At 42.5% G+C, this 13,707-nt stretch overlaps 1 protein-coding gene across 2 annotated transcripts; it reads left to right on the forward strand.

Moving 5' to 3' along the window:
- Positions 1-156: 156 nt before the first annotated feature.
- On the forward strand, positions 157-11,406 carry eefsec (eukaryotic elongation factor, selenocysteine-tRNA-specific). Of its 2 annotated transcripts, none has more exons than XM_047584078.1 (8): positions 157-392; positions 619-933; positions 3,045-3,252; positions 3,467-3,563; positions 4,298-4,462; positions 5,579-6,208; positions 7,767-7,923; positions 10,565-11,406. In XM_047584078.1, exons 1-8 carry the CDS (start codon positions 386-388, stop codon positions 10,744-10,746), a joined length of 1,761 nt encoding a protein of 586 aa, XP_047440034.1. In that variant the 5' UTR covers positions 157-385; the 3' UTR covers positions 10,747-11,406. The 2 variants fall into 2 exon arrangements, with proteins under 2 accessions (XP_047440034.1, XP_047440036.1); XM_047584080.1 differs by having other exon boundaries at positions 157-361.
- The last annotated feature ends 2,301 nt before the right edge of the window (positions 11,407-13,707 follow it).

A 13,707-nucleotide genomic window follows, 5' to 3' on the forward strand; every position in this document is an offset into this window, starting at 1 on the left:
GGAAGTAATACCCGTAAGTACCACCCCTTTCAGCTATCGTGGACAACTACTGGCTCCTGTTAAATCATATGAACAGCCATTGGCTGTGCACCTGTCGATCACATAATAGCCCTGCCCCTTAGGGTTTTTATTTCCGCTTGTGCTTCAGTTGCTTTGTCGTAGTAGAAACTGCTAGAAAGTTGTTTGTGTGTGAATTTTGCACAATGGCTAAAGCATAAAGGCGTTTCCATCTACAATGTCCCGATAAACATTAACCAAAGCACCACTATTGAGGATTTGTTTATTTATTCTCAGTTTCATCAGCAACTAAAATAGTTCCGTTGTAGCGTGTTGACCTGAAGACCGAGTGCGCGGACACCAAGTAAGACGTTTCTCAACTGTCTCCATGAAAAGTAAACTCCTGTTCATGGCTTGCTGTCATATGAAAACCACAAACGAATGAAATAGTTTGAAGCTTTAGGTGTTTCTGTTTTGATTCGCGGACGCCAAGAAACGGCAAAGTGTGTAGACGCTGGTGTAAACAACGCCACTTGTTTGCTGCTCCGAATTGAGTTCGAGGTCCAGGTTGGAGTTTGAAGCACACACGCATGAGTCTTTTTTTTTTTTTTTTTTAAACAGATAGTCGACAAATGTCTGAGTCTGCAGACGGCCGCACTAAAACGTTGAATTTCAACGTCGGGGTGCTTGGACATGTCGACAGCGGGAAGACGTCGCTTGCCCGGGCGCTGAGCAGCACCGCCTCAACGGCCGCCTTCGACAAGAACCCGCAGTCCCGTGAGAGAGGCATCACGCTGGACCTCGGCTTCTCCTCCTTCACGGTGGATCTCCCGGATCACCTGCGGGACAGCGGAGAGAAGCAGCCGTATGACAGCCTTCAGTTCACCCTGGTGGACTGTCCCGGTCACGCCTCTCTCATTCGGACTATCATCGGAGGTTAGATGTTCAGGAATTGCTCCAGAATTAACTGTGACCACTGTATACCCATCAGGCATAACATTATGACCACTGACAGGAGAAGTAAATAATCATACCATCTTGTGACAATTCAATCTTCTGCTCTATAATTCTGCTCTGCTCTTGGGCCTGGTATTTATTTGCGACTGACACAGACACACACACACAAAACACTCTGGGAACAACTCATAGCATGAAGAGCAGCACAAGGTGTTGACCTGGCCTCCAAATTCACTAGATCCCAAACTGATCAAGTATCTGTGGGATGATCCACAGAGGCCCCTCCCCTGAACTCATAGCACCCAAAGACCCCCACTAACAACATCCTGTTACCAGACACCATAGGACACCCTCAGAAGACCCATGTCCATTCTCTGATGAGTCAAAATTGTTTTGGAGGCACAAGGGAGACTTACAATAATAGTAGGGATAAGGTCATAATGTTTTGCCTGATCAGTGTACATAAGTTACATCTCATCTCATCTTCCGTACCACTTTTGCACTAGGGTCGCGGGGGTTGCTGGAGCCTATAGTGTACATACATAACAGATGATAATATCAGGGGCATGTTAACCAGACAGTTAGCCATTCCTCAGCAGTTCATTTCCGCTTTTTGCTGTTTAGTCTGTTGCTTAAATTTCTTTAAAAACATGCACACATGAAGTCTTTATACTCTCACTTGCCAGCCTGCCTACCCTTTCGGAAAAGTGGTAACTTAGGTTAATAACAATTTTGTTGGCTTCAGTTTGGGATGCTGTAGAAATGTGTGTTGAACGTCCTGCCAGTTTATTTGGGTTGGGGATAAAACAGACTGTAAAACCCACTGTATTAAGATATTTGGCATAGCAGTATTATGCAATTAACTGCATCAGGAATCAGATGTATTAATTAGTACTAATAATTGACCTTTGTGATTTTTGGACCATGTAAAGTACAGTTTAAAATATGTTACTTCAATAACATATCATAATATCATATTTTGCCTCTGTTGATTCTCACCCAGTGAGAACAGACTAAACATCAGAAACACTTCTCATTATAGTGGCTGTTTTTTATAACCTCTATGGAAATTTGTGGCTTTATTTCACATTGGACCTTCTGGTTTATTACAACATGAAATGTGTTGTTTTCATCGTAAACAACATGAGAAACATGTTATACCAACAACAATGCGTGTTAGTACTAGTTGGTCAGTCACAACAAGACTTTGTTGACAGAGATCTGTCCTACCATTGTGGTCACGATCAAAGTCCAACACAGCATCCTCACTGTAATTCATTCCAGCAGAGGGCGCCTTTCGTCCATGTTAAGCCTGGTTGAAGGTATCTTCTTGGACATGGATGTTTGGGAGCATTAGAGGAAACAGCTAGGGGGGTTCTGTAGTTCAGTGCAAATGATCCAGAGACTTACACAGAGGGACACTGTCTGTAGTATCTATTCCTTTTATTTGTTATGCAAGTGAACACTAAAACTTATGGAACTTATGTTTCACAGAAACCTTATACAAACAGATTGTTGTTGATGTAATTGGGTTGTTCTTGAGGCCCTACAAACACTAAATGCTGCGGCTTTGGTGTGTAAACCGACATAATAAATTAAATCTATGAGCCACTGGGGTGGCACATGCTGTAGATTAGGGAGGAAGAAAAGTGTGTGGATTGGGGTATGTATTAAACTTCCCCTCTGAGTCCCAAGTGGGGAGAGCACAGGAAAGAGAGGGAACTGAATAGAAGGAGAGAGAAGAGGGGAGCACAGGAAAGAGAGACTGCCAAAGTCAGGAAAAGAAAAGAGGGAGAGGAAAGACAACCAAGTGAGCTGCAGCTCTAGTTTCAACCCTCTAGCCTTTTACTCTCTCCTTGCCTTGGTGCACCCCTCCCCTAATTTCTCTTCTTGTTCTACTGTTATTTTTGGATGTCTGTGTCCATTCCTGTTTGTGTTGCTCATAGTCGGCCTCATAGTCTTTACTCTGAAATTTTACATGCTTTCATAGATATCCATCTTTTTATAGTACAGGAAGGCTGGTAAGTATTTAAAGTGCTGTTCAGCTTATTGCTTCTCTCATAACTGTGGAGTATGTCGGTCCTCTCCAGGTGCCCAAATCATTGACCTGATGATGCTAGTGGTGGATGTGGTGAAAGGTGTGCAGACTCAGACTGCAGAGTGTCTGCTGATAGGAGAACTCACCTGCCCTCGCATGGTCGTCATCCTGAACAAGATCGACCTACTGCCACCCAACAAGAGGCAAAGTGCCATTGAGAAAATGACCAAGAGACTGCACAAAACACTGGAGACCACCAGGTCTGCATCTACCATAAGTTAAATTATTAAGTGAGATAAGGGTAGAGGTGGAGCTAGTGAAATGTAAACTCAGACAGATAATGGGTTGTGGATATCATTTTAGTTTCCTCCTAGATGATCTGTCAGGCTGTCTTGTTTTTAAGCTATCTTAAATCAATACTTTCACATGAAAGCATTAAATAATTCCAGCATGACTATTTTTCTTTAACTCCAGATTTAAGGACTGTCCAGTGATTGCAGTAGCAGCAAAGCCTGGGGGCCCGGAGGCCCCTGACACAGAGGAGCCACAGGGAGTATCACAGTTAATAGAGGTAAAGAAAATGCCTGGACACAACTGTTATAACTAATGAAGCTCAAACCTAGCTCAAGGTTAGATATTGGGCATAAAGTGTTGACATGGCATTGTCTAAGTCCTCACTCTGGGGGGTTTCAAACTCTAGGTTCTGTAAAGCATTCACAGACAATTTTGATTGATGCTATATGAATAAAATGGAATTCAAAATATGAAGAGTGAGTACTAGCAAAGTGAAAAGGCAGTTGGTTTGTGAATTAACAGTAATTATTTATTTATTGTGCAAAACATGTATTTACTCATTTAATGACTAGAATAATCCAGAAGGAGTGTTATTATTATGGTTTTAAGAAATTCAAACATATTTAGATGTAATTTCTTGTTTGAAGAACAAGGTAACAGTCATTGGGGAATAATATTCCCCAATGACTCCCTAAAAGTTAGGGAAATTCAGTGTGACGTGTCTGTCTGATGGACAAACTGTGTAAGAGACACATTACAGTCATGAGTATTCATCAGTCAAATTCTTGGATGTGATGGTAATATGACTTTCACGCCAGTGTCAGATCAGCACTAACAACACAAGAGATGGTGTTTGTCTAGATATGGATATGATTAATGCCTGGGTGCGTGTTTGCTCATGTGTGTTTGTGTACCCTAAGAGCTGTTTACACAACCTTGCAATGTTATGAGAGGAGTTACTCTTGCCTGTTGGGTGTCAATTTACAGTAGATGTCTCTATTTTTACTGTAGCTATTGAAGAAGCAAACATACCTCCCCCAAAGAAACCCTGGTGGCGACCTTCTAATGGCTGTGGACCACTGCTTCTCCATCCGTGGTCAGGGAACAGTTATGACTGGGACCGTCCTGCAGGGGTCGCTGGCCATTAACGACACTGTGGAAATCCCTGCACTTAAGGTTTGTTCCAAAAAAGAAAAAAATGGGCACGGATTCTGAGTCTCTGATATTTACAAGCAAAAGCGTTCCAGAGTGGCTGAAATGCATTCGCAGAAACCACAGAGATTCGGAAGTTCAGAAGTTGAGTTGGCTGTGGGCAGACGGAGGGACGGATGGCCGGCTGGGTTCAGAGGATGTGTCAGTTGAATGTGAGGCAAGGATGAGGGGACTGGGGGTGGACTGGCAGCTCAGGAGTTGGGTAATTTAGACCAGATGGAAGCTTTCAGCCAAGCTCAGTGGGTTGGTCTGCAGTTATCATGCGCAGCTCTTGGTGGCAGCATGTGGCTAAATTCACAGTCACTTTTATGGAGCCCTGATCCAGCTGAACACTGATTAACAAAAATATCCAAAACACTGTATAGCAAGGGGTTATGATAGATAGACGTCTTTTAATTGCTCATTTTCCACCTACATTTTTTTTTTTGGACATTCATACTTGATGAAAGAAATTAACACATACTGTCTGTTTTAATATACGTTTAAGGCTATATATTAATTAAACACAAATTCAACTGCAATATTCACCCCCCCAATGACTATTTTCTCCCCACATAATCTGCATACAACAAGTTTGAACGTTTACTGTTTGGAGCCTCTGTAAATTTGATCATTAACAGTCTTAACACGCATCTTTGTGTTGCACAAAAACAGTATTTCGACAGATACCTCTGTTATCTTTTAAAGAAAGAAGCTGTTTAACTGCTAAGTTGTACATATTTAATGGCGTGTTAACTTACATATGTACATATTTTACTGATAGAACCATCTGTAATAAGGCATTTTAGATATGTTAGAAATATACCTGTACGCCAGAGATAATACTAGATCTTTATTTTTACTAAAGCTCTTGCTAAATTTCATGATTAATCTTCAGAGTAAAATGGAAATTAGACCTTAATAAAAGCATATAATCATTCAGGGCTATTCAAGTAGAGCCTATATTGAAATTATAACATTGCAGCAGACGAGGTACTTGTTTGTGAATTGCATAGCCTTCTGTTATTCATTCTGTTATTGAATATAAATCTGTTGTTGTTGGTGTGTAATTATGTTTCTATTTATTTGCTCTGACAACAGGTGACCAAGAAGATTAAGTCGGTGCAGATGTTTCGGAAGCCAGTGTCTGGGGCCATGCAGGGGGATCGTGTGGGTGTGTGTGTGACGCAGTTCGACCCTAAACTCTTAGAGCGGGGTGTGGTATGCACCCCAGGCTCCCTACGCACCCTCTTTGCAGCCGTCATTTCTGTGAGGAAGATAGGCTACTTCAAGGGCTCTCTTGCCACCCGAGCTAAGTTCCACATCACCGTGGGTCATGAGACCGTTATGGCGAAGGTGACATTCTTTGGCCTGCCACCTGCAGATGCACCAGGCCCTAATGCGGCGTCAGAGCCGAACTCACTGGAAACGCCTTTCACGTTTGACAGGGAGTACTTCTTCCAGGATGAATATGCTGTTGGTCAGGGAGAGGGGGGTCCGGGTCCTGACCCAGAGCAATGGGCCTTACTGGAGTTTGAGCGACCGGTCACTTGCCCCTCGCTCTGTCTGGTGATTGGCTCCAAGCTTGACACAGACATTCATGCCAATGCGTGTCGACTGGCCTTCCAAGGACGCTTGCTGCACGGATTTGAAGATAAAAGCTACCCAGAGACATCCCTGCCTCGCCTGCACATCTACAAGACCAAACACAAGGAAGGACAGGTGGAGAGGGTGAGATTGTCTGTTATTCAAAATCTGTTCCTCGACCTTTCCGCTTTCTCTGCCCTCTCTGTCACCTCGTATGCCGTCTTCTGGAGCCGGTTCTTTGGATGTTTCTCATTGCTGGTGGTAGCGGAGCGTGCCTGTCAGACAGAGCCCCTATTGTATATTCATAAACAGACACGTACACACAAACAAGCATGCATATGCAGCCCTGGTGAGCAGTGTTTGAGGCATGGCTGGGTACGCATGCCTTAGCATGTGCTGTGACAGAGGCGTGCGTGGGTGGCCGTCTGACGCCATGTGTCCTGTCTAGCTGTCAGAGGCTGGCGCTGTTTGGACACACCTGAGTGCCACAGGAATACCCACATGACTCCGAGTCATCCTACCTCTTCTCTCCCTTCTCCCTGTGTGATCATCTTTCTCTTTTGCACTCTTCCTCTCTCTCTTTCTCTCTCTCTCTCTCTCACACGCACACACGGCGTCTTGATTTTCGTTCTTGTGTAATTGCTGTTACATTCTGTCCTAATTCCTGAGCTCCAGTTTATGCAGATCTATATCTTATCTAATTCTGTTGTTTTCTAATTGACTTAACTTAATATTGGATTTGACAAGTTTTGAAAAAGTCAACACCCTCCAGCTTCGTGCACTTGTGTTTCCACCACCGCACCAAATGAAGGTGTTGACGATGATGACTCCTGTCATTCTGTGTGTTACAGTTCAGTTTCTCTGTGAGGACCCTTGTGTGGGGTCAGATTCGAGTCAGAGGTCAAGCGTGTGAACTAGTTTCCTGCTTTAGCACCTCGGGCTGCTGACAGCTCCACTCGCTTACTCAGGAGCAGAGCGGCGTGTGCGTGAGGTCAGACGGTGGTCATGTGACGCTACATTTGTCGTTCTCCTTTCTCCAAGAATGAGGCAGCTATGTTTCAAGACTAAAGAATTCCCTGTCGAAAAGGAACACATTTCTGGCATTGCTGAGATATGACGGCCCTCGTCCAGTCACAATTCATACGGTCTGTCAGACATGTACAGCAACTGTATTTTTTTTTTCTTTATCAGCCCATCAGTCACGCTTGAGGGACATCAGGGTCAAATGTTCAAGAATGAATAAGGGTTAGGCAGAAGGGAGAGGAAGAGCTGGTGGCGTGGGTGAGTCGGAGACAGAGTGGTGCCCTCCTTTTATCAGATTAGTAGCGGGTTAGACCGACTTAGTGATGGATGATAAGCAAGAAATACAAACAAATATACCATTAAATATGCAGGACCAAAAAAGAGAGTGCTAGACAGTCAGGTGGTAGACTTTGAGGAAAGTGGTTGATGGTGAATAGACAGAAGATCGTCTCTGACTCCTCGAACGGCATGATGGCAGAATAAAACCATGGCAAAGATCAGTGGAAGGGACCAGGAAAATAAACAAAACATTCTGACATTTTCACAGTCCTAATTCGATCATATGCTTGTGCACCCTTAAGCACGTACTTCTAATCAAGTTTGTCACATTTTGCGCATTCATTGCGTTTTATCACTCGTGTTGCAGCTCATAAGGCTCTTTCCCCTCTCTTGTGCTCAGGCGACTGATGATTACACAGTGATTGGTCGCAGCCTGTTCAAGAAGGAGACCAACCTCCAGCTGTTTATGGGATTGAAGGTCACGCTGTCGACAGGCGAGACTGGTCTTATCGAGGGTGGGTTTGGACAGAGTGGGAAGTTCAAGATTCGCGTGCCAGGTAAGGATCACGTCCAACCCATTCACTTTTAAACTAATGATTTCGATGAATAGATGCGTAAAAGGTAAGATGTGCGGTAAGTCTCCTTCTTCCTCAACACACACACCCAATTTCTCTATCTTTCCTTATATTTTGGGGTTTAGTGGACAGTTTTCAGGATGTGGTAAGAGCGGTAGGCCTGACATCCCGAGCCACATTCCCAGAATTCCTCCAGGGATAGCCTGTGTTCCGGGGGAAGTCTGATCAGTGTTTATTTTACCTTCTGTTGCTCAAAACCCACGACTCCACACCGGGAGGGAAGGGAAAACAAAAACATTTAGAAAGAGAACCTTTACTTACATCCTTCTCACTGCCTTACTCCTGCGTACTCAAACGTCTCGGATATAATGAGACACACATGAACATAATATAGACGTTCAGTGCCATTTGGGCAAGAATGTGAAAATAAGTTGAAGTGTATCTGTGTGCAGCCTGAACGTGTTGCAACTCAGAACCATTTTATTCAGCAAAACATGCAAAATAGTGAATGTGTGGGGATGTTTTACTTCCCTTGATGAGTTATAATTAACCTCAGTTTAGTCCTATTCTGTTTATTCATATAGCAGCAAAAACTGACATCTTTGTGATTTTACATTTTTACCGTATGTTGCACGACTTTCTCTTGAATATTCCATGTGTCCTTTTACCTAAGGACACATGAATACAGTGGAGAGAACAAATGAAAAGTGTGTGTGTGTCTGTTTTCATGTAGACAGATACTTTTGTGTTGTTTATATCAATTGCTCCCTCCAGTATTTCTCCAACTGCAAGTAATGATTTCCTCTGTATATTAATCTGATAAGTGTTTGGTGAAATATTAATTCGCTGAAACATCTTGTCCACAACATGTAAAAAGTAATTATTTAATCGTTTTCATAAATGTTTACATGGGTAGTTAAAGGAAAACAAGAACAGTACAGGTGTAAATACATCCACAGTGGCCTACTACTGTTGCAGTATTACTTATAATTAATAAAACAAACAGAATCAGTTTGCCGTTATGCATGACACCACACACGCACTATAGACTTAGATTTATGCGTCTTTGCTGAATCCATGCAATAGTTTCCTACCCACAGACAGATTTGCAGTAACTACATGTTGCTATGACAAAGACAGCAGCAACTCTGATTGCATTTCCTGGTCCTTATCTCACTGCCTGGACACATGCACAACATTCATTCTCATTCTGCCTCCTACAAACCTTCTAATCAGATGTTCTCTCTCTCTTCCGAGTTGCAATGATTTCAGTGACAGTTCCTGTTGTTCAAAAAGTCCAGTTGTTGAATTTAGTTGCCGAGTAAAATGCATACAGCAGCCTGGGCCTCTCACCTAGGCTCATGTATAGCTATCGCACAGCTCAAGTCGGTGTAGCTGACTGACATAAAAGCCCTGAGGAACTGTGCATCACATCAGTCACTAATTTCTCCATGAGTGCATCATCACTGTTGTTGAAATGATTCACTCACATTGCTATGTTACAGTTTTTTTGTGGACCCGAGGGACAGTAAGTTGATCATTGCTTTACAGTCTTATCTGGTTTAAACACAGAAAATAAAGTTATTTGTCCACCAAAGCCAATTTTTAACCATATTTGGTGCCTGTTGGGTGTTGGGTGTTCATTCTTGGACCCTCATATTTTCTGACTAGAAGGTCATAAGCATCCTTAACACCTCTCGTGAACATAAGCTGATTTTTTTTAGATATATCGTTCACCTTCCTCTTTACAGTTGGTCTATGCAGTGTTTTGATAGTTCTTGTACATTTTTACTTACAACTCTTACTTGCTTGTAGAAAAATACAAAAACGCTCCGTTGTGGACAATCGCCTAAAAATCCTCACATGTCACTTGAGCTAAGATCGTTCCTGACTGGGTGTACATGAGTGTGTTTTGTGGTGGTAAACGGACGTTTCGAGCTGATCATAGATAGCGAGAAGAGATTTCTGGCTGCGCTGCAACCATAACAACCCTCACACTGGCATAATGATAACAAGAAGAATGCTGGCGCCGGTGTACGTGAGGTCAGACAGCCGGCGTGTAAAGCACTGAACCCAGAACATGTCTTACCTTCCGTGTGCAAGACGGCAAACAAACAGCCAGTTTCTGTCCTTGAACCACACAAAGACGAAAAGGCAGATATGATGGAGGAGGAGAAGTTGTAGTGCATGCATGAGCAGCACAACAACAACCCTGCATTCACACAGATAAAAAAAAAGCCCTGTTTAGGATTGCTGAGAACAAAGCCCAACTGAAGGAAGAGTGTAGGCTGCATGTCAGTGACTGTGAGACAGAGACTCCAGGATCTGCTGTGACCTGGATTTCTGTACATTTTCAACAGTTACATGAGGAAGAGGAAGACATCAGTTGATCTCAGGTCAGCACTGGACAGCAACTGATACAGCACCTACTGCACACATAACAGAGAGGAAGAGATCATATCACGCATCAGATATATCTGCACTGACATGGTTAGGTTGACCTAAGTACTGTAGGGCTGTATGATTTATTACACACAATGATCTATCTCTGTGATTCTTGATTATTTTTTTAATATAGTAGATAATTTACTTTCGTACTTGACCTCCCCGTTTATTCCTTCAGAGGGTCTTCATCCAGAAACCAAGCAGCTGTTATCATCCACCTCTAAGAAGAAAGGAAAGAGCGGAGGCAAAGGTGGACCAGCAAACGAAGAGGAGCCCAAAGCAGATACTCAGCCTGTTAGCATTCACTTGCATTTCAAGCGCTATATCTTTGATCCCCATAAAAAGATGGTTCAGTCGTGACCTCTGCTGCATGCGCTCCACACTGACACTGTGTTGCAGTGCTGGTGACAGAGAAGCTTCAGCCTCAGAGGTCTTGTAGAGGTGAGGTGAATAACATCTTGTGTATTGGGGCGATGTCAACCCCCCCACCCTCCAGAGATGGAGACAGTCTGTTGAAATGCAGCGATTGTGGAATGCTGAACGCATGTGAAACAATGATTGTTTTATCTCCCTTTAAAGAGCTGGAGTTAATCCTGTTTGCTCCATCACAAGGGTGAAAGCTTGATCTGCTCTTCTTAATGCATTTGATGTGTCTTTGGAAAAAAAAAAAACTCTACTTTTGTTCTTCTTTGCAGATATCGTCATAACCGATTTTTCTGACTTGCAAGTTTTCTCTCAGTGTGTTTCTAATTCTGCTTAGCCCTAATTGGCATAAAGACATTAGCTTTATAGAAATACTGAACTCGACATGTTTGCACAATTCCATCACTCCCAGTGTCTTTCTAGCTGGGATAGGGATCTGTTATACAGCAGGTTTGGATTAATTTTCTCCTTATTATATGTCTCTATTCTGGTATTGCTTCTTTTCATAATTTTCTTTAATGGCGGTTGATTATGTTCATGCCTGATTTTAACTGAATGCTGATATTGTGACAAATAAAACAAACTCCTGCTCTAGGAGATGATTTTTGTGTGATCATTGGTTGTACACTTTATTATTTATTCAAAAACATCTGTTGGCAATGGAAACCATATTTGTGGACAAACACTATATTCGCAGATTGTTAGCTACAGCTATGAAACCTTTTTCATAATCTATCATAATCTAAATATAAATTACACACTAAATACATATTCAATTTAAAATAATCTAAATCGTCTGTGGTTGCTTTCTCCACTGCAAAACATAATGGTCACATATCCTCTGATGTTCTGATTTTATTTAATTCTTATAAAGTCCCAGCTTAAACTCATTTCCATAAGACGTGTATGTATTTCTGTAGCATGCAACACGAAGCTGTGTTGAACTGCGCTGCTAAAATGATTTCAATACAGGTTATGAGTCGTGGACATTATGTCATTTTCATTGTATTTGTGATTATGGATGCAGTGTTGGATTTATAATATGATCTATTAAATTGAGTTAAAAAATTAATCATTGGAGAATTTGGAAATTGTATGTGTTACACTGCGTATGGATTATCACGTGAAGAAGAAATATTCTGCATATACTTAACATTGTTTCTTTTTTTAATTTAAAATAATCCTTGCATCAGTCATGCATAGAAAATAATAAAAGTCTTTTGTTAATTGTACAAACTGTGGCTGACTGAGCTAACTGTCCAGGCTGGAAATGGTCTCATCTCTGAGTGTCTGTGTGTCCGTCCTGTCTCAGGGGAGTTGTGGGGAGGATGCAGTGAGAGTGCAGGACGCTCAGTATGTAGAGGATGATGTCAGCAAACTGTCCCTGTGAACGGCGACTCTATCTCAGCAGGAATCTCTGGAAATTGGAGAGAGAGAGAGAGAGAGAGGGAATGAGGGAGGGAGGGAGGGAAGGAGGGAGGGGCCGCAGGAGCAAGAGGGGACACTGGAAGGATTGTTCCTCTGAGTGACAGTCCTTTTAGTCTTATCTCCTCTCGTCCCTCTTATAGAAAACCAGACAGGAAAAAAAGTCGCTTTTTACTCTTGTGTCTCTCCAATTTCTCTTTCTTGCTCAACTCTCTTTCATTCTCCTTTTGTTTTTTATTGAAAACATTCATCTCTTGTCTGTTAATGGTCTCATCTGTAGGCGGCGAAGGGAATTATATTTTAAGATCCTAAATATCTCTGTTAACGTTATACTTAAACATGACATGACCAAGACGATGATGCGTGTATTTGTGGCGTTGCTGCAGCGTGATCAGATGAATGTGAGAGTATTTTAAAGACCATTAACTGAGTTCATGTTTGCCAGATCTGAATACAACATCTAATCTTCATCTTTATATCCGTGTCCTTTAACACACAAACAACAAAACCAATCTGGAATCACAACATAATTGATAAATGAATTTGCATTATGCTCTAATAGAAAATGATTACCTTCATCCTTCTTGGCTTGATAAAGATCCTCCCGTTTCATTAATACAAGCGCGGGAGTGTGGGTGCAGCGCATTTCCCCCAATATGTTTTAACATGCATACTAATCCTGTTGTGTTGAGCGTGTGTGTGAGTGAGAGAGACACTACAGTCCTTATGAGCTTAGGTGAAGATGTTTGACTAATCTGCTTTTAGAGCTGATTGTGGTGGGAGGAGGCAGACAGCCAGGGAGGCTATGGGACGGCAGCTGGGAGCGTGTTCTCACCTCAGTGCAGTGGACGGGGATCACGTCTTCTTCCAAAGACAACGGCAACCTTTTGGCCTCATATCCTTGACTATAATTTCTCTTAAGACTTACCATATTTATCTCCTTTTAAATCACCCCCTCTTCCTCCGAACACACAAGGCAGAGCCACGATGGTTTTCTCTTCAATAACCCCTGTCCTTTTTTTTTTCTTTTTTTGTTTTTGCTGGCGACCTCCAGGTCAGCCGGGAGTCGAGGGTCAGCGTCTGAGCTCCTGAATGTTTATAGATGGGGAAACAGCCACTGATGAGCGCAGATAACGGGGCGAGAGAAAGAAACGATAGGGAACAGGACTATTGTGGCTGGATTATTGACAAGGCAGAGGAGGAGGGCAGGAGGAAAGTGGTTCAAGGCAGAGAAGCTTGAAAAGACTAATTAGCAGCTATTTGCCTGATAAATGGATGCAACATTAATTAACAATTTCGCCAGTGGGGAGGTGGTTAGGCAGCTAACATTCTCTTAAATACACCCCTGACTAATGTATTCCCTTCTTTATTGTTTGACGTCAACTTATAAGCTGCTCCAGATATCATTTTCAACATTTCTCTGTCTTCGTACAAGCAGCTCCGCTCAAGTGTCACAATGCAAACCTGCCTACA

The sequence above is a fragment of the Mugil cephalus genome, chromosome 4, assembly GCF_022458985.1.
Source record: "Mugil cephalus isolate CIBA_MC_2020 chromosome 4, CIBA_Mcephalus_1.1, whole genome shotgun sequence".
NCBI classification, from domain to species: Eukaryota; Metazoa; Chordata; class Actinopteri; order Mugiliformes; family Mugilidae; genus Mugil; species Mugil cephalus.